General features: G+C 46.3%; 1 protein-coding gene across 1 annotated transcript in view; it reads left to right on the top strand.

Annotated features, from left to right (window-relative positions):
* Window positions 1-21,263, top strand: part of XKR6 (XK related 6) — a 311,617-nt gene extending 290,354 nt beyond the window's left edge. Inside the window, exon 3 of the mRNA XM_041765653.1 lies at window positions 18,497-21,263. Coding sequence (XP_041621587.1) covers window positions 18,497-19,461 — 965 coding nt within the window. The 3' untranslated portion in view covers window positions 19,462-21,263. The remainder of the gene's footprint in view (window positions 1-18,496) is intronic.
* The last annotated feature ends 4,189 nt before the right edge of the window (window positions 21,264-25,452 follow it).

Below are 25,452 nucleotides of genomic sequence, written 5' to 3'. Positions count from 1 at the left end.
TAACCCATTAAGGTCCCATAGCAGCCCAATGAGTAGATACTTTCTATTGTTCCCATTTTATAGATGATGGAACTGAGCTCCAGAGACTTTAAATAACAGCACGAGGCAGCCACAGGCTTCTAAGTGATACAGATCAGATCTTTGCCCAGGTAGTTGGGCCCCAATGCCTGGGTCCTTAGCAAGGATGGCTGTGTCTGACACTTGAAGAGACAGACTTTTGGGGGTTCTGCAGGAAGTGGTTACTGATGCGGGGAGGGAGCAGAGGTTGATATGCACTGTGGATCCATCAGCTCCAGCATGTGTGTGTGCACATGTGCATGCATGTGTGTGTGTGTGTGTGTGTATGCATGTGTGTGTAGTGTTTCTGTATCTTAGATGCAATTGTACTGACAAGGTCAGAAAATGATGCTTCTGCCTCTTGCCCCTGAAATCTCTTCCCAGGGCTTGGCTTTTTGAAAATATTCTTAGTGTTCCAGAGCCTTTTGTGTAAGCCACCTCTGCTAAGCATGCACAGAGAAGACTTGCTTCGTACTGTGGAGCTAAGCTTGGCTGACCAAGGGGTGAGGGAATGGGCCTGAGATGCAGGACCCTTCCAGCTCCCTCAAATGCCTATTAGTGATAAATACACATAGCCCTTTAGCTGGCCTTTCCTTGGGGTTAGTTTCTATTCTGACCCTGGAGACCAAGAGAGCTTGGCTAGACACACGTGGGTGGCTTACCCAATCAGTGAGAGATTTGATATTAAAACCCAGTGCTAACTCTGGGAAATGAACTAGGGGTGGTGGAAGGGGAGGAGGACAGGAGGTAGGGGTGAATGGGTGACGGGCACTGAGGGGGACACTTGACAGGATGAGCACTGGGTGTTATTCTGTATGTTGGTAAATTGAACACCAATAAAAAATTAATTTATTAAAAAAAATAAAAATAAAAATAAATAAAATAAAATAAAATAAAACCCAGTGCCCCTCATTTCCATACAGTGCATGTTCCTTCTGTCTTCTTAGGTCCCTCTGGGAATCCTCAGAGAAAACCCCAGGCATCCTGAGATACCCTCTGAGCCATATGTGTCCCCCTCAATCCTCTAGGAAGCCCCTGGATGGGACCGGAAGCTCCAGGGCTGGGGCTGGAACTTGAAGGCAGAGCCACCGCCATGCATAAAACAGTGCCAGCTGGCACCCACAGGGGATCCGCTTCTCCCTAGGGCAAGCGCTTCTCTCAGAGAGGATCAAAAACAGATCTGCTCTGTTCTCATGAGTGACACTCCACTGTGCAAAACTTTACAGGTGCTGCAGGACCCCTGTGAGTGGTGGTCAGCCAGATGCTGGCAGAGGGTACGCAGAAAGGCACCTCTGGTATCAAAAAACTTGAACCTCACGACTTCAGTGTCCAAAGGGATTTAGAGCAATGGGATCTTTAGAACTGAAGAGGTTGACTAGGCCACCCAATCCACCCTCCTTGTTTAACATATGGGAAGCTGAAGCGCAGAGAGGTGAGTAAGTTGCTCAAGGTCACACAGCAAGGAAGGCTCTCAGAAAAGCCTCCCCTTCCTGCCGCACTGGGCCTGCAGTTGGGATGGCAGCATGGCATCTACAGGATGTAGTTCAAATACCAAGCCTCGCCCAGGTGGTTCTTCCTACCCTCCACCTAGCCATCAGTAACCACCATATCCAGCACCAAAGTTAGGAAAAACAAGCATCTTTACTAAGGCAAGGAGGCATGAGAAAATATTAAACCCTACCTTCAGACACTGGTGTTCTTTTAAACAACAGCCAAGTTCTAGGATCTAATTAGGGCCTTTGCTTCCTATCTCTTTGGTGTTGACCTTCCTAATAATCTTCTTTCTCAACTTCACTTGCTGACTCCGCTTACATCAAAGCCCTTTCGGTGACTTATACTTCAGCTTCACGTTTACTGCTTTTTCTAGCAAGAACCCGGACAGCATCCAAGCAATTCACAAAGGCAAGTGTTCATTCACATATCTCTGCTCCTTCTGAGCTAAACTGTCTATGCCTTTGTCTTCAGCTGCCAGCCCCCAGAGCGCTTCTTCCTTTCCCTAGGCAGGACGGTATGCACCCCGGAGGAAACTTCTCCAGCGTCAGTTTGCCAGTCTCTGTGGTCAGCTCTCCCTTCGTGTGAGGGGCCAAGCCTCCTAGGTGGGGCTTTCAGAAGAAGGGAAGGCCCAGAGGGCTGCTTCTTATCTGTTGGGTGGCTTAAACAGGCTACCCCACCACCCCCAACACCCCCACACACAATGGAAGACTTCCCTGTCCCTCTTCTTGGGAGATTCCTTTCTTCTTATGTAAAAAAAATGCATTCTGGTATCTTTCCAGTCCTACTGATGGGGACGTTAGCTGTCACTCTCAATGTCTGGGACACAAAAGTTAATTCTTCAATCATTAAGGTTAAAAGGTTAAAAGGTGAAGCTACCACAAGAAAGTGATGGTAATCTGGTCTGAAGATTTTAAATCTGTGCTCTGCACCAGAGCTAATGAATTTCCCACTCAGTTTTCTCATTACCAAGAAGTAAAACTTGTTACTAAAACAACCGATCCAGGGACACCTGGGTCGTACAGTTGGTTGAGAATCTGACTTTTGGTTTCAGCTCAGATCATGATTACAGGATTATGGGATTGGGACCCATGTCGTGCTTCAAGCTCAGTGCAGAGTCAGCTTCAGATTCTTTCTCCCTCTCCCTCTGCCCCTCCCTGCTTGCGCTCATGCGCTCTCCCTCTCAATTAAACAAAAAAATCTTTAAAAAAACAAAACAAAACCCAATTGATCCATTGCATCAAACAACATCAAATAATGAAGCACCTTATCCAGAGTCATAGGAGCCTCCGTGCCCCCCAGCCCTTACCAGTGGAGAGAACCCTTCTCCATAGCTCAACTCCTGTGCTGGGCTGGAGTCGCTCATCTCCAAGAGCTACCCCAGGGTTTCCCACCAAGTCGGCACAGAAGTCTTCCAGCCTTTGATGTCAATTCCCAGGCTGCTTGTCACTTGTCTGTGGCTGAGCCAGGAGCAGATAAAGAAAGGAAAAGATGTGCAATCCCCTGTTCACTACCTTCTCCGGCTGCCCTGTATCTTCACTGAAAGAAAGAGAGTTGCATGGACGTGACCACCATCTGGGCCCGAACACAAACTCGGCCTCTCCGGTTCCCCCCACAGTGGTGGGAGTGGTGGGTGCTTCCCCACTCTCCCTCCAGCTCTGAGGAGACACCCTCCTTCTCTCCTATGCTATGCATACTTGGTGTCTGCACACAGGGTCCCCTGACCAGCCAGCTCCAGCTTCAGCTCCTTGTTCGACAGCTCTTTAAGGCCTTATACTTTTAAACAGAATTTGCACAGATTTTAAGCAGACACCTCAATGCTTCCAGTGCATGTTTCTGCTTGAACCGAGGCCTGGCTGAGATTGCCCCTAACAGCTGGCCAAGAGAAAAAGAGAGGCAGAGTTCTTTTCTCTTTTTAAAATTGCAGTAGGAATGCTACACGTGAGATCCAGCCTCTTCACGAATTCACATGTTTAAGCGCGACAGAAAATGATGTACAGACAAAGGAGACTTCTTAAAGCAGCGGGACAAATACGAGAAAGGCAAACTAAATCGATTTTATTAGAGTTACCTGCCATCAATGAAACAGCAGTTGGCCACCTGGAAATGTTTTTTGTGTGAAGTGCCCGAACAACGAGGGACCCTGGGCAGGCTTCCTGAGCTCACACAGGCTATCCAGTACCACCTTGTGGGGGAAGGTTCTGAGGGGCTGCAAATTCAGAAGTAAGCAGTGAGCAGTAACTGTATTTGGGCCACGTATTCACTCACTCAGCAACTAGTCATTAAGCACCTGCAATGTGTCAAGGAGCTGGGGCCCGATGTAGCCATAAGCAAAACAGAGAGAAAGCCCTGCCCTCACAGAGCTTACATTTCTTGAGGGAGAGGCAAATAACAAACAAAACAAATATTTTATTTTCTATGTTAGCAAATTACAGGCACTCAGGAGACTGGTGAATCTGGGAAGAGAGGTGACAGGAGAACAGAGTTTTCAGTAAGGCAGCTGGGAAAGGTTGCCTGGACAAGGTGACTTCTGAGCAAAGATGTGAGGATGGGAGGGAGCCAGCCCTGCCAATTTTGGAAGCAAGTGTGCCAGGATGAGAGAACAGCCAAGGGCAAGGCCTTGAGCTAAGAGAGCCCTCTGGTGTCTGAGTAGTAGCAAGGAGGCTGAGATGTGTCCCTCGGCTGCTTCTATAGGTTCACCTGGCCTGGAGGTCTTGCCAGCAGAGCTGCTGCTTTGTTTAGTTTTAGTTTTGTTTTTTATTTAAAGAGCTTTATTAAGATACAATTTACATACCATTCAATTCACCCACTTGAAGTGTATAAGTCATTGACTTTAGTATATTCACAGGCTTGTTACCACTACTACAGTTCATCTGAGAACATTTCCATTTCCACACAAGATATTTTGCCCCTCTTAGAGTGGCTGCCCTGTGAAGTCTTCCCCCAAATTCCCTGCAGAGGGCAAAGGCTGGCAGAAGGAGCACTGGGTTGGGAGTCCACTGTGCTAGAATGCCGTGTGGGATTCTGGGGCAGATCCCTGCAATCTCATCTTCTCTGGGCCTGGCTACTATGAGTGAAGGCAGGAGGGAATCCCGAAGACCCTTTCAGTCCTGGTAGCCTGTGACTCTAAGGAAGAGAAAAGAGGGGGAAATCTCAGTGAAATTGGGGCAGTGGCTTTAGTTAGCTTGACATTCACATTAGAGACAATCTTGAACTCTGGGCCTCGTGGGAACTTTTAGCTCCATCCAGGACAGACTACAGTGAAATGCTCTTCAATAGATCTTTTCTCTTCCTTTAGATTTCCAAGGATTTGGATTTCCAAGGATTTAGATTTCCAAGATTTCCAAGCCCACGAGTGTCACAAACAATGCCTTCCTGTGTCACACATGTCTCACCACTGGGGAGGGGGGCAAAATGGCAGAGACCTCAAGAAAGAAACCCCCCTGGGGTGGTTCCCTACCCCCCTCAGCTGTTCCACGTCCAGCGTGGTTATGGGCGAAACATCTTGTTTGAGCCTCAACTTGTTCATCTGTAGAATTTGCCCCCAGGGACTCATTCAATTCTGGACCCAGCTGGAGTGCAACGCCGGTCAGGACATCCTGAGGAGTTCTAGGGTGGCTTTCCCTCAAGGGCCAACCCGAGGTAAGTGTTGGCCGGACGCTGACCAGCGGAGAGCTGAGTCCTCGATGAATCCTAGGCCTTCTAGTGCATTCTAGGCTTCCAGGCCCCGGAGCTGAGGGGCCTGCCGGCTGGAAAATCTGCCCCCCACCCCGTGACCACATGGGGGCCCTCTCATTCCCCTTATTCTCACAGCCCAGCCCTTTGAGTCCTCTTCTGCTTGTCTGCCTGCTGGCTCCTGAGACTGTCACCTGGAAGAAAAGTCACTGCGTCCTGTTTTGCATGGTGGCTAACAACAAACAAAACAAATATTTTATTTTCTATATTAGCAAATCACCAGGCCTGGCTTTACACAACTGCTCTGCACGGAGGAGCTGCATCCTCTCCAACGCGGCCTTCGCCTCCTCTGAGCCTCGCGGCTTGTCATTTGTGCACCACAGCTAATAACTCCTGCCTCAGAGGGGGTTTGTCAGGAGTAAGTAAAACGTGTTTGTCCTCAGCACAAAGGGGGCACTCTGACAACGGTGGCGAGTATTTCTACTGCCTGGCATGGAAGGCACACAGTGCTACCGTCCTCAGCAAGGCTCTGGTGGCACCACGTCATTTTCCCTGGAAGGCTTTTCTCATCCAGGGCTGCTGGCCACGGAGATTTTGAGCTAAGGGGCCAGGACCACCCCTGAGTCAGGCCCACCCAGGCACCCACCAACCTCACCTGCTCAGCAGCCCTGCTTCCCTCGGCCATACCGCTCACCTGAGCTGCCGCAGAACAAAAGGGTATGCGAGAGCCACCCTGCGCCCCTTGCCTTCCCTGAGCTTCTGTCCCAGCTCTGGAAGCACAGCTAGCACTGTTGAGTGCTGAGTGGAGGCCGTGAGGCCAGAATGCCCACAGTGAAGTTCTAGTTACGCAGGGTCAGTCATCCTCAGGGCCACAGTGGCCCCACGTAAAGGAACCCAAGATCATTTTGGCTGATGGAGTTTCTAGGGCTTTGACAACCATATCATATCCCACACCACGGGAGCCAGGATGCGCTCAGACTCCCAGCCTTTTAAAAAGATTGTATCAGCTTGGAGTGCCTGGGTGGTGCGGTCAGGTGAGCATCCGACTCTTGGTTTTGGCCCAGGTCATGATCTCAGTGCAGAGTCTGCTTGAGATTCTCTCTCCCTCTCCTTCTGCCCCTCCCACTCATACATTCTGTCTCTCAAATAAATAAACACATCTTTTTTTTAAAAACAAAAATTTTATCGGCTTCCAAATGACTATAACTTTCCAAGTCCCCTCCTATACCAAGCCTGCAGGCCCCACACCATCACGTCTCTGATGGGGCTTGGGAAGGACGGGGAGGCTGCAGATGAACTTTGCCTTTGGCTCGAGAGGTCTGATCTCATCCTGTAATATGCCAAGAACACACCCTTGACATCCCATGGCAAAATTCAAAAATTTGAAGTCTAGATTTTATAAAGTCCAAATAGGAAAAGCAGCACTGAGAAGCTGAGCGGAGCCATCTCTCAAAGCCATTCCCCCTCCAGGCTGAAGCTTTTTGCTCTCTCTGACTCGACTGCTTAGTCATTTCAATATCAGTAAAATTAAAACTTAAGAAGAGCTAATGCATATGAAGCCTTTTACAATTTCCAGAGCACTTTTACATGTGTCCTGAGGCTCAGGATTGTTTGACATGACCATCATGAAGACGCATCTTTGGTATTATGGGATACACAATGTGTATTCATTATGTATATATACAATGTGTGCGTGTGTGTGTGCGTGTGTGCGTATTCTTTCTCTCTGTAGATATACGGATATACACGCACTATATATAGATATATGAATATAGTGTATAGTATGTATATATATATATCAAATTTGTGCCTATATGTTTTATACTCATAATTCATTAAATACTACAAATCCACATTTTTACCCATGGTTCCAAAAACAGTAAAATAAAGGCAGATCTGTTTATACCAAGGCGTGTGTCCTTCCCAGGGCACCTCACGACCTGGGTTAAAATGCACTCACTCTGGGAACATCAGGGCATTGAGCCTAGTTGGCCATGAGCTCCTCAAGGAGAAGGGATTTGCTGGAACTTTCCAGTGACAGCAGATGGTCTTCCCCACCGTGTGCTCCAGGCCAGCCAGGATCCAGGCATCTGTGAGGCCTGAACCATGCTAGCTGAGTGGCTGACATTTGTTCTAGAATCTGTAAAGTTTGTCTTTCTCCAGCTGGCTGTGAAGATAGTATTTTGATAGCGCTGACAGTGTCTTCAGAGACAAGCAAACAGAGGGCTAGCTTTAGCTTTCCTCTGCTGGGTTCTTTACATATCAGTGCTCGACCTTGATGCTCCTCAAGGAGAGCGGTGCTACCTTCTTGTTATCCGCTGGTTCCCAGAGTGGCCGTGAGCCCCTGGTGTAGAGCTCAGAAGAGACTCATTATACAGATAACAGACTTTAAAAATGCTGTTCTCATAGCCTCTCCCAATGTTGCACTATGTCTGTACCCCATGGGCCTCTTCCAGCATAGTCACTTCTCAGAGAGAACTCTTTAGAAAGCTTCAATCTCCAGCTATCAGAAACACCCAGGTTCCCAGTTTGGCTTTTGACTTACTGAGAATATTGAGGAAATAGGAATACTCAATCACAGGGCTTCTTAGCCTCATCAGCACTATATCTGGGACCAAATAATTCTTTGCTGTGTGTTGGGGGGCTGTCCTGTGCCTTACAGCAGCTCTAACAGCACTCCTGTCCCCTACCCACTGACTGCCAGTAGCCCTCACACCTGGTGTTGGGACATTGCCAAATGTCCCCGCTGGGAGTGGGGGCAAAATCACCCCTGTTGAAGATATTTGCCCTGCTGTTAAATGGATGATTGTGAGCATTGTGGGCTGAATATGGTCTCCTCTGGATTGGTTGGTTTGCATGGGAAAGGCACCAAGTTCTTGCTTTTCGTAGGAGGATCAGCAAAGTGCTGGATATCAAAGCAGTCGAGAATAAAAGGACATGCTTGATGCAGTAACCTCAGGCAAACCTTCTTACTTACCTCTTTGAGCCTTGGTTTCTTCGTCTGTAAAATGGAACACCAACAGATATTTCATGGGATTATTGTCAGGATTAAATGAAGTAACTAACATAAGCAAAGTATGTGACATAATGCCTAATACATGTGAAACACCCAATAAATGTTATTTTCTCTTCCTCTCTCTCTTCTACCCTCAACTATTTCTTCCTAGGGACAAAGGCATAAATGTTGGCTACTAGGGAATTCCCCTGTCCCATATTCAGGGGTAGAGGTGGGTTGTGATGACTGGTGGGGTCACAGGCCCCTTTTCCTATGGGCCCACTTGGGAATCAGAGAATAGCTATAGACTTTTTTATGACACACTTTTGCACGTAGTTTCAGAAGGACCAGACCAAATTATGGCCCTGCCCTTGGAACAGATGCACTAAAATAAAAAAAAAAATTGGTTTTAATTTAAAAAAGGAACAAGTAAGAGAATAAGAGATAAAGTCTATCAAGATGGTGGGGGAAATGCTAAGGTAGAAAATAAAGCATGGGAAGTGGGAGGAGACATGGGGGATGGTGGAGACAATTTTTCAACGTGGTTGTCAGGGATGGCCTGGCTGAGAAGCAGGTCTCTGAGTCAAGGGCTCGCTGAGGAACTTGGGTATCTGGGGAAAGGGCATTTCAGGTAGAGGAAGAGCAAATGCCTATGGGCTGAGGTGGGAGAGAGTCTGGAGCACATCTAGGATTGAGGGAGTTCAGGGAGCTGGTGGGAGGTGATTCCATTAAGCCCCTGCAGAGGGCAAGAGGATGGATCATGTAGGGCCTTGGACGAAAGCCTGACACCATGAAAAGAACATTAGATCTGCACTCATTGGGAAAGGGAGTTACTGAAGGTAACTGACAGATGACACTTGTTGCTCCCAGGCAGTAGCATGCGGGTCCCTGAAGGCTCTTAAAAGGACCAACCATGGTGTTAACTCTGAACAAGGTGGCACATCAGTCAGGATGGGCTGGCCATGCTGCCTTGTAGAATACCCAAACAATTCTGTTGGCTTAAAAAGTTGATTCATTTCCTGTTTGTTGCACATCTGTCCCAGGTCACTGGCAGAGTGGCCTATTCTTGGAGCATGGGAGAGCATGGCCTTCTGCCTGGAAGTGACACACATACTCCTACTCATGTCTCCCTGGTCAGAGCAAGCCACAGACCACAACTGAGTTCAACAGGGCAGGAATGCATATTGTCCCATGGGAAAGGCTCTGAAAATCAGTGACCACGGACAGCCTACCATGCCTGGGAGGCCACGCAGAGGGGCATATTTTAGCTTAGTGAATACATTGTTGGGATAAGCACAGATGCTGGGAAATGAGTTAGGAGGCCATGCCAAATGTCCAGGCAAGGGAGATGGATGTGCCTCCCAATATCCTGGGACACTCAGGGCCTTCCAGGGCTGAGAGTTCAGATTGGCAGGCCCACAAATTTGACTTTGTCAGTGCTCACAGAGATGATCAGAGGGCTGCCACACACTAACCAAACTGATAAGAAATTGATGTATAAATCTGAAAGCTAATTCATTAATCTGTAGGTATGGGTGAGGAGACACACCTTTCCGGGTGTTTAAAAAAGGACTGAGTTTGGGATTTAGGCAGGCCAGCATTCAAATCCTAATTCTGTGATTTCTTAACTACTTGATATGCAAAATTTCCTCAGCCTGTGAGCCTCAGTCTCCCTATCTTCAGATCAACCCACTGCTTCGGATACGTTTGCAGGGAAGAATGATTGAGTTAACGTGTGTCAAGTGCTTAGCCTAGAGTTGGGGCCATGGTAGCTGTTTAGTAGAGGGGAGTGATCATTGTTATCAAAATCATTAATAACGGTTAGCAGATGAAGATCAGCCTGGATACAGAGGCAGTAAAGAGGTATTTCCTATAAACCATGGTGAGATGATATTCTACAATAAGGATTACCTATGTAGTGGCCAAATTCTGTCCCCCTTGGCCCATCTTTTTCTTCAGGGTGTGGTACGGGTTTTCAGATGTCAGCTTTCCCAAGCCTTTCCAGTCTTCCCTCCCTCTGTTTACACCAGGGCACTCTGATTGCCCTTGGGTTTTTCCACATTGACTCAGCCACACACATTTGTAGGTCCTGAGGGTTCCATCCACAGATGGTAGATGCCATCTTCTATTTGGACCCTCACTAAGGGTCAGTCTGGAAATATCAAGGGTGTTTTAAGGTTACCCCATGTGGTAACCTCATGTGGGGATCACACCCTTCCAAACACGAAAATGTGACAAAAATGAGGACGTCAATGCTTGCAAAAGACTAAGTCTCAAAAAAGACTGTCAGACCTTCAATTATTTACTGTAAGCCTATTGTTAGTGAAAGTTTAAAAAAGGGAATGGTTTCTTCATCGGTTTCACATCAAACTTGTTAAGTATAATTCTCACCGATAGCCAATAGTATGTCAGTTTGCCTAGAAGTATGGTGTTGGAATATGGAGGACAGCCTGATGGGGCCCATCTAATTTGCAATGAGGCCCACTACATTTTTCAAGAAGGATAATAGATCCTGACAAGCAGCATGCTGGTAACCAGCTCTTAGCAGAGTTGGGGGACCTCTGATTTGTAGCAGTAGAAATTTCTGTAGTATCAACATTCCCACCACGCCTATTTCAAGCCTCCAGCATGACATTAGCCAGCCCACAGAATTCCTGCAAATTTCACAATTGGATCTCACAAGCCAGGATGAGCCAGCTCAAGCACACTGATCACAGATGAGGAGTGAGATAATCCCAGGTTTTGTTGTTCACTCTCTCGCTTACTACCTGTGTAACTTTGGCCAAGTTACTCAGCGTCTTTGGGCCTGGCTCATAGATGCCATTGGTGAGGCTTGTTTCCCTCCCCCTGTTGTCTGAATAGGAAGGTAACCTTGTATCAGTGCTCCCTTGCTGTGTCTCCTGGATGGAGGTGAGGACAGGAGGCAGACAGGAATGTTTTGAGAACCATACACACAGCTGCTTTATCTTTATTTTGGGAGCATTTCCAAGAAGAGACTGGACTTTTTAAAAATGTAGGAAATATGGGGAAGTTGAATGGGTGTAGTGAAGAATCACTCACCTAAAAGGAGCTAGGTATGGGGAAAATACACATGGGGGATTTGAAGGGCAAATGGTTGAGTTCCCCTTACATTAGCTTCAGGGAAGAGGTAAAGGTCCAAAGATATAGATGTTGACCTTGGTAGACAAATAGCCAGTTGAGCATGTTTCTTGATTTGGAGAACCTCTAGGGGTATGATACGATACAAATTGAGTATGAATGTAATGTCAGAATATGGCTGCAGCCATATTGAAGACTCTTACTTCAGGGTCCATTTCCTTACCTATAAAATGGAGATAACAGCCCAGCAAAGAAAGGATGGCATAACTAGGGTAATAGCTAACAGTCAAGTGTGAGGAAGGACAGAATGAATCCAAATGCCAAATGTCACACGGCATCAGGAGAGACAAGTCGTCTGCATGGTGCTCTGAGGAATTGGTTGATGACTTATGCTGGGGCTGAGGGTCAAGAGTAAAGTGGGGGGCAGGGGAGTTAAGGAGCAAGATTACCCTCAAGAAGTTTGGAAGAGAAGAGACACAGGGAGGTGGCATCTCACTGGCAGAAGGTATAGGGTTCAGGGAGGATCTAGTCTTTGTAAGATGGGACGAACTTGACCTTGGTTATATGCTGATGGGAGGGAGCCAGGAGAGAGGGAGCTGGGAATCTGCATGGTTGACTCTTCTTATCCCTGCTCTACCCTGTGCTTAGTGCCCCCACCAAACCCCTCTTCTAAATGTTTTTCCAACATGTGATTTAGTGGTGGAACTAAGCACTTGTGGCAGAAAGGTGGGGGACAGCAGCTGATGACAGAACTGGGTGTGCACATGTCACCCTGCAAAACAAGGTCCTGCCGTTGACTTCATCTACTCGCACTCAGAAAGTCTTGTGGCCATCTCTCAATACCCCCTGGGTGTTCTCAGAGTATTCCTTGAACCCCCATGTTGGGTTGTCCCCATGAGATACTATAGTGTCTGGTTTCTCCTTTAAGCTCTCTTTCTGTTGATGTGTTGGGGCTCCCACCTGATGGCTCCTTGGTGCAGCCCTGCTCTGGTTATGGCCCTGCTTTGGACTTGTCATGTATCAACTTCCCTACCTCACCCTGGTGGCTGTACCCTGATCCCTTCCACTATGTCATAGCTTTCCTTCTGATTCTTTCACTTCATCAGTCCCTTGCTCCCTGATTTTTAGAGGCTGTCCTCCCCCAGACACCATGTCTCTATGCTTCTCATGCAATGAAACATCCATACTCACATTTTTAATTTTATTCCCCAACTGGCATAAGTTTGAGTGAGAGTGATGCTTGGATATCACACTGATGCCACCTAATTGGACCCTCCCTAATGACTACTCCTCTTTGGTAAGGAGTGTCCAACTGTAAATTGCATCCCCTCCCTCTCTGTTCCATTGGCTAGCCATAAGGTATGGCCATTCCATTTCTGGAAATCTTTCAACCCTGGGTCTAGTGATCAGAACCTGAAGGCCCCTCTCCTGAGCTTTTCTCAGGAGGACTGACCCCCTAGGAGGCTCCAGGTTAGTGTCTTCCCAGCTGGTGGGGCTGGGCTCCAGTTGGCTCATTGGGCCAGCTACAAGCCCCGCCTCCTGATCTGCACCAGGAAAAGTGAGCAAGCCATGAAGGTCACTGCCCAGAACTTGTCACAGCTGAACGTGAAGTGTTTAACAATTTCCAGTCTGATCTTTGGAAGACAGAAAGTCATGGAGCCATAGTGGGAGCAAATCATAAATGTTCCCAGGCCTGTCTGAGAATCTCATTGGGGGCCACAAGGTCCCTTTCAAGGCTGGTTCCTCTGGGCTTGGGTCTTGGCCAGGATAATGCATTGGCTTTTGGGTTGACCTCAGGTGAGACAGAAATCTTCCAAGTGAGCCACAGCAGTGAAGGAAAACCTTGCACGTCTTCCCTCTGCAATGGAATACACTGCAGGCCTTGGAAGATTAATCACTTGACAGAGGGAAAGTGATCTCAGTTAATTCTATTGGAGTCACCTCTTTCTTTGTGGCTTGAATGTTATTCTCCTGAGGAAGGTGGACTAGAATGCAAATTTGGTTTGTAGCTCCAAAACCAAGTGCCTCTCTCAGATACCCATGGCTACTATACTTCTTCTCAACTCAGCAAAAGATTCAAATCCTTTGTACCCAGGTGCCTAGACTTTCTTTCCATTCCCCTCATGCAGTCTCTTCTAAGATCATGTCTGGAAGGCCCATTAGTACAGTGGTTACTTTCAAGCACAGGTGTCAGAGGCTGAGTTTGAATCCTGACTCTACTTCTTGACAGATATATGTTTTTTGAAAAATATCTTAAGTTTCTTCTTCTAAAAAATGGAATTAGGGACCCCTAGGTGGCTCAGTGATTGAGCATCTGCCTTCAACTCAGGGCATGATCCCAGGTCTAGGGACCAAGTCCTGCATTGCGCTCCCTGTGGGGAGCCTGCTTCTCCCTCTGCCTGTGTCTCTGCCTCTCTCTGTGTGTCTCTCATGAATAAATAAATAAAATCTTTAAAAAAATTGAATTAGAAAACTGTGCTAGTTTGCTGGGGCTGCTGTGATAAAATGCCACAGACTGGGTGGCTAAAACAACATATCTTTCTTTACCATTCTAGAGGCTGGAGGTCTAAGATCAAGGTGGAGTCAGGGTTGGTTTCTCTGGAGGCCTCTTTCCTTGGCTTGCAGATGGCCTCCTTCTCCCCATGTCCTCATATGGCCTTTCTTCTGTGTGAGCACATTCTTGGTGTTTCTGTGTGACCAAATCCCACTTTCTCATAAGAGCACAAATCAAATTGGATTAGGGCTGCCTCTAATGATGTTATTTAACTTAATCACCTCTTTAAAGGCCCTATCACCAAATGCAGTCACATTCTGAGGTCCTAGGGATTAGGGCTTCAACATATGACTTTTTTTTTTTGCAGGAAGGATGACACAGGTCAGCCCACAATAAGTACCTACATCACCAAGTTCTTCTAAATAAGATAATGGATATACACGCTCAGTGAATCATGCTATGTTCTCTGGGACAGTCAGGTACACAGAGAACACATCTGTCTCCCTCCCTCCCCTGCCCCAGTGGAGCCTCCAGAATTAGCTGGTTGCCCTGAAGCACCTTCTGCTGACAGTTCTTCGAGGTGCACTTATGGTCCTGTGGGTTTCTGAGGCCACAAGCTTTGTCCAGAGAAACGATGCAAAGGTGGCAAATCATGGGACATTTGATTCATTGACCAAGTATAACAAATGTACCAATGTCATAGATAGGATTCAGAAAAGTTTCCTGGAGGCGAGTTGATAACAAGTGTATCTAATATCTTGTACTATTGGTTCCTGAGTCCCTGGAGGCTAAGTGTTACTCTCTGTTGAGCATCCAGTAAGAAATACACCTCCCAAATGGGGTCCTTTTTTAAATTTTTATTTATTTTTATTTATTTATTTATTTATTTACTTTTCCAAATGGGGTCCTAAAGTGGGCCTGGTGTTTCTGGTTTCTTCTAGGATGTACTCAGCCCTTTAGCAGCACTAACTCTGGAGCCCCCCAAAAATATGTCTAGAGCTTTGCATAGAACAGGGAGTTCTTTGGTGAATGTGGTGAATTAGAAAGTAGCCACCTTCAGGCGTACCCCCCTACACACAGGATCATTTCTGCCAATGCTGCTGGCAGAAAGAGTAGGACAGGCTTACCATGGCATGAGGCCCCCACTCATGTTCCTTTTTGTCCCTGCTCACCATGCTCTGAAGAAAAGAGACTCCAGACAAACATACTCTCCAGGGGCAGCCCTGGTGGCACAGCGCTTTAGCACCGCCTGCAGTCCAGGGCGTGATCCTGGAGACCCTGGATCAAGTCCCACGTCGGGTTCTCTGCATGGAGCCTGCTTCTCCCTCTGCCTGTGTCTCTGCCTCTCTCTCTCTCTCTGTCTCTATGAATAAATAAATAAAATTTTTAAAAAAACCAAACATACTCTCCAGTCTTGGACAAGGCCTCTGCCCTGGGCATCCTGCACCCATGCCACATATCAGAAGTTTCACCTTTCCCTTTTCCTTTTAACTTGGAGCATTTGCACAATGCCAAGGATGTGGTGTGGCATTCAGGACCCTGAGGGGCCAACAGCTTGGTGTTAGAATAGACATCTGCCATTAGAGAAGGCTGATGACCTTTATTACATATGACCTCAAGAAAGGTGCTCCCTGGTGGGCCTCTCGAGAGCCAAACTGACAAAGGGACAGGGAACATTAAGAATGAAGAGCCAGGACAAATGTGATCAGGCCGGCAGAGAGCTGTACTGTGGGCCTAGCTGTACTGTCAGTGGTTCTCAGGGTAATCCTGGTAAGGAACCCAAATCCCTGCACTTCTGCATCCTGTTGAATGAGTGGGTTGAAGTGGATGGTCTATGAAGCTTCCTGTGGATATACTGTTTGGTGACCTACAACCTACCAAGTTGGGAACAGATAAGGCAGAGAGGCCAGTGGCTGGGCATCCACTGGCCAGCTGGCCCCACAGAAGTGATCTGTCATCCATGTAACTATGTCCCAAGCCCTCCTTATAATTCACATTAATGTCTTATGATGTTTGGGGAACATTGCTGCCATATTCCAGAGAGCAGTTCCAGAAACATTAACCAAGAACCAAGGCCATGTACAGGTTAGCTCTGAGGGAAGCAGTTTCTGTAACACTTCATGAAAGGTGAAGCAGGTGTTAACAGAACACTAGCCCTCAGAACCACAGGAATAGATCTGGAGATGTCATAGGTAACCCAGAAGATAGAATAATGAGGAAGAATTAATTTGGCTTTGCTATGTGCGATTTATGGACATTTGAATTTCTGTTTATTCATATTTGGTGTGGACGGGGTAAGTGTAACAACACAGAGAGCACAGAGATCAGTACCGTGAATGAAGGCTGAGGGGCTGTCCTGCTTCCATCTGCCTAGTCTGTTCAAAAACACACTCAGAATAAGACTGAGTTAGACTGTGCTCTGGCAAAAGCTAAGCTGCTTTTTCTTATTTCATGAGCTTGGCACTCATGTTTTTCTTAGAACTGGAGAAGTAATACATTTTGATTTATTAGAAGGAACAAAAAAAATCAAGTCTTCTTCCCATTCAACTTCTATAGAATTCCCATCTGATTATTAAGGGTCAGCTGTACCACCAAGATTATTATCATCAAGAAATGAGTTCACCAGGAGAGGGCTGATGTCACAAAGAAGTTTAAAAGGAACTTTCTGATGATGCTCCAGGATTGGTAATAAGCCTGGCACCGACTACCAAGATGATCACACATTCCCTACCCTCTGGAAACTGATAGCCTAAATCATGTGACTCCCAAGAGGTCCCATTCCCCTCCCTGCTCTACCCCACTAGACATCAAGAACACAGGAGGCTCTGAAAGTTTAGCACTATCACTGTGTCATGGTTGTGGAGCACGTGTGACCTCAGCAGGTGCCAGTGGAAATGTCCTGTGTGTACAAAGAGCAGAGAAGGACACACAAAGTATTGTGTCCAGAACTTTCCAAAATGGTGAGAGGAAACTTGTTAGGTGTTTTCAAGATTGGCTTCTATGGAGAAATTGGGATGGTTTCTCCCGTTTGTTTTCAGTGGCAGTTGCTAATATTACAAAAGCATATAAAAGAATATTACAACTCATTGTAACAGTTAACAATCTGGGGTTTTTCTACGCTCATGCCACATAATGGTTTTTATTATTGTGCTATATTGTTCTGCAATCTGTAAACCTGAGTGTCTCTGAGATGTTGGAAGGGAGCTATGTGAGTGAGGTGGGTGAGGAAGGTGAATACAGGGAGAGTGTAAAATGCCAGGGGACTTTGACTCCCCTTGATGTTTGGAGGGGAGTGGGACTGTGAGCAGGGCCCCAGGGAAAGACAAATCAAAGTCTTCAGAGCTGGGGCAGTTTCATGAATCTCTTGATGAGCCAGTTTCTGGATCTCTGAACTGACAGAGGTTAATGTGGTGACTTTGACTTCAGTCTGGAGGAATGTTGTAGGGGAATTGTGTCTGGTGTGAGAGTGGGGAACTTGGTAGGAAGAGGGGTGCCAAAAGGACCATATTCAGGATTCTAATTGAATTTGGTTGCATTTAGTTCTGAAATTTGGGGAGAAAGGAAAAAAAAAAGAGCCTTCAGGTGGACAGAGTGGAGAAGATGCGTGAGGGTGTTGAGGAGTGATGGGGAGTCTCTCCTGAGAGGGAGTTGTGTGGTAATACCTGCCTAATTCGTTTCTTGTGGGTGGAGCTGGAGAGACTCCAGTAACTATTTGTTGTGTTTAGTTTGATTTAGTTACACATAACCGATAGGCAGCCTTACAAATAATTGCTCTACGGCAATTGAGGTATCCTTTGGGATCAGACACGTTCACTTGCCCGCCGAGGAGAAATGCAGAGGATGGGGGAGTGGAAAAGGCTTTCCCAAAGCATGAGCAACAGGACTGTTGAGTCAGGGCTGAGATCAGGCAAGGAAGGGCCTCCCAAGTCAAGGCCTCAGAGAACTTTGAGCAGAGTGGTGGGCTGGAGAAAGCAACAAGGATGGGACGAGAATGAGAGAGGCGAGAATGAATAAGAAAGGCAGCCACTACAACAGACAGGATATCCCAAGGCCCTTGGTCAGGATGGCCTTAGGCAGGGGATGGAGAAACTGAAGGCAAAAGCCTCAGTTAAGAAGTTTGAGTGAGCTGATGACCAAAGAGCAAGAGAGACTCCAGTCCCTTCTCAGAGGAGAATCCCAAGCTGTGGTAACTTGGGATAGTGAGCAAGCTGTGGGGCTTCACTATCAGTGATCCATTCTGTGGGCTTTCCTGAGAGCACAGGCTGCTGGTGACGGGGCCACTGACTCCGGCCACCATCGGTGTGCAACAAGGATCCCCGCAAGCTCATGATTCCTTAAAATGGAACACATGCCTCCTGGCCCACAGTACATGCAGTGAATCCCCATGGCAGGCCCAGGTCTCGGCTCCTTGGCCAGGCACATCAGCCTCTGCTTAACTCTTGAGTCGTGGGTCCCCAGGATCTCCGGACGGGGGGGACGGGGGTAAAAAGTAAACCTAAACCCCACAAGTTGTCAGCTTAGGGAACAGCTGTGACCTCAAAATCCAGTACCTGATTGTGTGTTTCTTTCTCCCTCCTCCTTTAGACCGTGGTGTGTGTGGGCGTCTCCTCGGCTGGCAGCCCCCGCTGTGCCCGGCGCCTGATGTCCAAGGTTTTGACTGTGTGGGTTTGTGTCTTTTCCGGCAGGTGTCTCCTCTGTGACTTCCCTGATGTCCCTGGCTTGGGTGCTAGCCTCCTATCACAAGCTGCTGCGGGACTCCAGGGACGACAAGAAGAGTATGAGCTACAGAGGGGCCCTCATCCACCTCTTCTGGCGCCTCTTCACCATCTCATCCAGAGTTATCTCTTTTGCCCTCTTTGCTTCCATATTCCAGCTCTACTTCGGAATCTTCGTGGTGGTTCACTGGTGCGCCATGGCCTTCTGGATCATCCATGGCGGAACAGACTTCTGCATGTCCAAGTGGGAGGAGATCCTCTTCAACATGGTGGTAGGGATTGTGTACATTTTCTGCTGGTTTAACGTCAAGGAAGGGCGGACTCGATATCGAATGTTTGCATATTATACGATAGTCTTGACCGAGAATGCTGCCTTGACGTTCCTTTGGTATTTTTACAGAAACCCGGAGACCACTGACTCCTATGCGGTGCCAGCACTGTGTTGTGTCTTTATTAGCTTTGTGGCTGGGATCGCATTGATGCTCTTATATTATGGTGTGCTGCATCCCATGGGGCCGCGAGCTAAGATTTTTGCCAGCTCCTGTTGTGCCGAGCTGCTCTGGGGCATCCCTTTGCCCCCCGATGTTGAGCCCATGGCGCCTCAGACCCCTGGGTACCGGGGGACCCAGGTCACGCCTACCAGAGCCGTAACGGAACAACAGGAGGATCTCACGGCTGACACTTGCTTGCCCGTTTTCCAAGTGAGACCCATGGTGCCCTCTACCCCGTTGGGGCGTCCTTATCCCCCAGAAGGGCCCCTCATTAAGATTGACATGCCAAGAAAGAGATACCCAGCTTGGGATGCTCATTTTGTAGACAGGAGGTTGAGAAGGACTATTAACATTCTGCAGTATGTCACCCCTACGGCAGTAGGCATTCGGTATCGAGACGGACCGCTCCTTTATGAGTTGTTACAGTATGAGTCTTCACTCTAAGAGCATCTTGACCCAAGTTGAGAAGGGAACCTTAAGTTTGGTTTGCGGTAAACACCGCTCACAAGAAATATAACCCTCCCTTCCCCTGATACACAAAACCACCACCACCACCACCACCACCACCACCACCACCATCACCACCACCAATGCTACAAAAAAAAAAAAGAAAAGAATAAGTCACAACCCCTTCAGATAAGCTTTCTTTCCAGTCGCTGTATGTATACAAAGATATTCTCTATGTTTTGTAAGTAAAAACAAAAAGAAAACTTTTCTTTTGTTTTTTACACATAAGAAACAGTATTGAAAAAAATCCCACACTATGGTTCATAGGGTGGAGAAGGAGGAGTTGTCTCCACTCCAAAAGAAAAAAAAAGTTTTATACCTTACACCAAGTGTAGATCATTTACGGGATTGGTGCTGATTGAAAGAACAAAACAAAACAAAACAAAACAAACACAAACAAACAAACAAAACCTTCAACTGCCTTATGCCCTTATAGGTGCTGAGTTTCATTAAGTACTGTCATGTTTCCTCATGCAAAACTCTCTGGTGACTTTTGCACCAAGAGAGGGAAAATTAAACAATCAAATGAAACAAATCTAGAAACAAAACAAAAACTAACCAACAAAAAACCGCAAAGCAATCATTCTTCCTATCCAATTATTTGTATCGAACCAAACAAATTTACCAAAAGCAAAGGCATAGGAGCCCCTCCTCCTTTTTGATTCCTCTCCCTGTCACCTGTCCTTGCCCCCAACTTATCAGCGCCTTCTAGGAGCCAAAAGGCTAGCTGTTTGAAACTCAGATGGCTGGAAAAGGTACTTGAAGGCTGACTATGTGCCATTTTAGCATTCACCTGCTAAGAATCACATTTGCATCCTGGGGTAAAGCAAACAGGACAAAACAAAAAGCCACCCCAATAATTCTATAAGAACAGGCAATTCTAAAGCAAATTAAAGGAAATTTCCATTTATGTAATCAAAGAACATCAGTAATAATAAAACTCAGCATAGTAGCAAAAAGAATGACATCAATTTAAAGGCACAATATTTAAATCAGTGACCGGCAAAAATGATTTGTTCTGTCATTTTAAGGCCGTGAAAGGTATACATTTATCACATGTGATATTGTGTAAGGCCTCTTCTGTTTCCATTTGGTGGGAAGCCTTAAATTGATCTGGAAAGAATTCTTCATTTTTCATTTGTGCTTTTTAAAAATATTAACAAAAGTTAAGGAAAATTAGAATATAAAAAAAAAAGTCAAATTGTAATAACTGACCCATTTCAAAGATTGTTTGGTGCTTCTGTCTTTCACCATTGTGGTTGGCTGAAAGTCATTCAGCTCACTTGGTGCATCTGGGTTGAGTGGGAAATTTTGTGTGTGCAGTGAGTGTGTGTGTGTGTGTGTGTGCGTGTGTGTATGTGTGTGCCCATAGCACACGTATATATGTGTGTATGTGTCTGCTGCAAGGTCTTGCCAGAAATGTAGAAAATGGATACAAGACAGACTCTGGGTATGGCTGAGGTGGAGTATAAGGGTGCTGGGGAGTGGGTTGCAGGGAGGAGGGGATGGTGCTTGAATATCAGCCCCTGTCTGATTGGCAAGACTCATACCAGCAGCGTACTCTGGGTCTGAGGCCACGTCATTTGGGTGAAGATTTGATTCAATTATTTATTTTCACATTGTACCAAGTTGAATTTCTGGAGGTGTTGCAAGTATGCTCAACCATTTTTAAATGTTACTTTTCAAAGTATTGCTCCTGTAAGGAATATTCTGTTCTAGGGCATCTTTTCAATCCCATTGTATCTCTACTTGGGCACAAAAAAAAAAAAAAAAAAAAAAAAGGAAAAGAAAAAAAAATCACACACAAAAAAAATCTCCACAAAAAGATATATATATATATATATATATATAAAAGTGTGTGTGTGCGCGTATATGTATATGTATATATATATATACGTGTACACGCACAATATTTTTCAGTAAATACTGTTTGTCTTTGTTGTGTGGAGCTGCAATTTTTTTTTAAATTCCAGATATAACTGTTTAGGGTGCAAGACCTCACATTGAACTATTCTTAAGATAAGTTCAAAAACTGAGGATTTTTTTTTTATGTTTGTGGGTTTTTTTAAAAAATTATTATTCAAAGAAGCTTTTCTTTCCCATCCCTTTTATTGTTTATCTAAATCTGTTAAAAAAAAAAGAAAAAAGAAAAAAAAGAACAAGTTTTCAATTTCATTTCAGTTATAAACTGGATGCTCCTTTTTTTGTTCAGATCCCTATGATTTTCTCTGCTATTATGAAACTTTGCAGTGTGGTCCTGTCCCCCTGACTCAGTTGTCCCCTCAGGTCCTCCCTGGCAGAAAGGAGGAAAGGAGGGGAGGTGCAGAGAGCCCATGGTCCTCGTGCCCAGCCATCTAGGAAGCATGATGAACAGAGCACACCTAGGTCTTGGCAAAGACCGGCCATGTGGGACTGTCTCTCTGTCCAGCTAAGGGACAGGCCCATGGGCCACTCAACACTTAATTGGGAATTCCAATCTGGTCAGAGGTGCTTTTCCTTTTTATTCTGCTTTCCTACCGAGGGCTTAGCTTGCTGCTTACTCTGCTGAGGCTGAAGGAGGTGAGGCCATTTGCGAGGGGCCATCCCATCCTGGTTTGCTGGGGTCCCATCTCTTGTCTGCCTCAGCTCTGGGGCTCTGTGTGCCTAGAGCCCTCTAGACATCCATCACTAGAACAATCCTCAACACTGTCCCCCACGCATCCCTTTGGGACCTCTGCCACTTTGGCTTGTTTCCTCTCCTTGGATTTATTTCCTTTCTCTTTCTGTTTCATTTTGACACAGCCACGGGCTTTAATTTGACACTTGTATTCTACTATTCCACATTAAGCATGTGCGTGCACGTGTGTGTTTGTGTGTGTGTTTATGTTTACACGCAAATGAGAAAATCACCGAAGCTCACAGACCTAGAGCGCCAAACGTTGGGGTAACAACTTCCAACTCAGGGAGGGCCCTCTGGGGCCTTAGCCCCTGGGAACAAATGAGAAGATCACAGGACATTTCAGAAATCGTTTCTTTCAACCTCTGCTGGACTGGGCTTAGCAAGACTTAGTCAGGAGGGCACACTCATCCCATGAGAAATGTTACTCCCCACCCCTCCCTCACACTGGTTACTTCCCTAACGATGAAAATGAAAATATGCATTATGAGCAGCAGCAGGGAAATCTGGTTTTGCATAGGGACAGAAGGTGGAAAAAGTCTGGAAAGAAGTAGAAACGATGAGAGGGAGGCAGGGTCACACAAAGAGAATGACCAAAAGAGAGTTTCCATCTGCCTTCTTAGTACCATCAGCCTATAGCAGGTCCTTACATTTCTGATCACCTGGAGACCCTCTGTCCACTAGTCCCACCCAGCCACTCCCCTGTGGTCTTCTCTCCTCCTCTGGTGTGCTTCCCCCCTGCACAGGGCTGCTGGCAGCCGGCTTTTTCCACCTACTCCCCCAGGAGATCTATCTCCCTATCCAGAAGACTTTGGTTCTGAAAATTCAGACCTTTCAGACAGCTCTGTGGCAGGGTCACTCTTTGTTTTCAGTGAGAAGTGGTGGTCTCATCCCACACTGAGAACCTGCTTTTAGTCTGCCATTTGCCTGAGCAGCTGACAAACCTCTTATGGATGATGAGGCAGTAGGTCAGGCTTCCCCAGCTGCCCCCTCACCCCCACCCCAGGAGGGAATGACTGATGAAAACTAATTAATTCCCAATATTTAGTTCTGGTAGGAGAGAAGTGCATTGTACCAGGAGCTGTAGAATAAAAGAAAACTAGTCCCCTTTCTTTACTTATTGCCACTCACCCCATCAAATATGCCCACAACCCTCCATAGAGACTTTGGCTCTTCTTTTCATTCTCAGAAATATGGCACTATCTCTAAAATCAGGCTGATTTTGTTAGCATCATTTCTGCAGGTCCTGTTTCTCCCTTGCTCAGCGAGTGTGCCTCTTCTCTGGGCCTCTGAATGAAAGGAAACCTCACACTTCTCATAAAGCATTGAGGTGACATCCTGTGAGCTGGTTGTCACCAGCCTGTGACATCCCAAATAAGAATGTTATGTCTCTCAAGGCCATGATGAAGGGAGCTAAGAAGGTTTAAGTTCACCAGATGAGCCCCCACTGGCCTCACTCACCCTCAAATTTCTCTTAACACACTTCTCCACTCTGTCTCTAGAAAGTTCACCTTGCTCTATAGGGTCAGACCTGTCCAAATAAGTTGGGAACCAGGTGTGCTATGGGGAACAGGCCCCATTGCTCTTGATAGCACATGCTGCCACATGTCCCATTCCAGTAGAGGAACACAATACTTCCTTATGGTCCCAGGGGCTCTCCCACTCCTGCCGGGTTCCCCTCACTCTACCTCCCCAAGCACAAATTCAGCCAATACTCTATGGCCCTGGTGGCCTAACTTGCCCTTCTGAGTCCCAGAGTGGTTTAAGAGTACAAATCCCTGTCTGGACCATGGTCATGAGGATGATTCTATTCACCTTGTGACATCTCATGGCATAGGCAGCAGATCCTGGCCCAATAGGATCCTTATTCTTAGAAAAATTTACAGTTTTTTTTTTTTGAAAACATCAAATGACATCATCTTCTCAGTTTTCCCTCTACTTTTACTCAGTTCCACATAGACATAGTGTCAGAAATAGAGGTTTCTGATGCTGAGATTGTTTAGAGAACTTCTTAAATGGATGGTGCCCCACTCCTTTGTATACACCGAAACTACCCTCTCTGTGTTGATGTGTGTGATCAAGAAAGCTTACTTCCCCTTTGCCTATTTATCCTGCTGCTTGCTCCTAGGGATAGAGGGCTTGGTAATAAGCCCTAAGTCCTGATGCCCCTGGACTCTGGCAAAATGTTCTCCTTTACCTAGGAACAGGTGTAAGGAGAAGACAGCAGTGTGCATGGTTAGAGCCTTTGGTCTGGAGAAAAGAATGTCAGATTCCAAAGGACATTGGGGCTAAGGCATATTCTACCTATAGGTCCCACACCCTCTGGGTCCCGGCTTCTCAAATGTGGTAGATTGGGTCACCTAAAATTATTTAGCACACTGGATGGCATTTTCTTTTCTAAGGAAAGTGGCTCCTTACTCAAAGTGAGCTTTGTCGGGCTGCTTCTGTGTGATGACAGCACTTTGGGTGGTGGCCTTTATGAGGAGGCCCTCCTTGTGTACACTGATTTGATCGTCTTATCAAAAAGCTAAAAATCTGTTATGTCTTTGCCAAACTGAACAGTGTTAAAATAACACCACCAGATTTGCTTGGGGGGATTCAAATTTGGAGAGTTTGAAGAGAGCTCATTGCAATTAATCTCACCTAGATTCAAGTGATATTCCCAGTGTAGCCTCAGAAACAAGGAAAAGTCTCGAAGAGCTCAAAAAAGACCTGGAAAGACCCTGCACGGTCAAAGAAAAGGATACACCCCAGAGGCTGGATTAGCCTTATAGGTAGCAGTTCTGCTCATTTCATTCTCAAACATGTATTGACTACTAGATTCTCCGTATGACGCATTCACAAGTATCCCGTGCAAAGTGAATTCAAATCCACATCAGCTCCCCTCTTATTAAAGTCCAGGCGTGAACGAGGTGAATAAAATGGGAAAATTCTTCAAGGTTAAAGTCTGTCTCATTATCTCCTCATCCAAAACCGGCCACAGTCGTAGGCAACATTGCATTTCCATCCACAGATCAACCTCCTGGATGTGGGAATTGCAGTGGTTAGCCTATCACAGGCTTCAACATCATAAGTTTGTAAGAGGGCTACCCTCAGAGCATCCTAAATTGACGTGTGCCTGTCCCAATCGCAAAACTTGTAGAAAGGCAACTTTGCCATCTCAGAGATTTTTTTTTTTTTGAAATCTCTCACTGGGGAAAAAGATGCATCCCTGCAATGAATGACAACACAAGCCTCTTTCTTATCCATCCTTAGCTATTTTAAAGATTTCA

This window comes from Vulpes lagopus, chromosome 8 (assembly GCF_018345385.1).
Source record: "Vulpes lagopus strain Blue_001 chromosome 8, ASM1834538v1, whole genome shotgun sequence".
Lineage (NCBI taxonomy): Eukaryota > Metazoa > Chordata > Mammalia > Carnivora > Canidae > Vulpes > Vulpes lagopus.
Note: the sequence above shows the minus strand (reverse complement) of the source record. Positions and strands in the feature narration are given on the sequence as shown.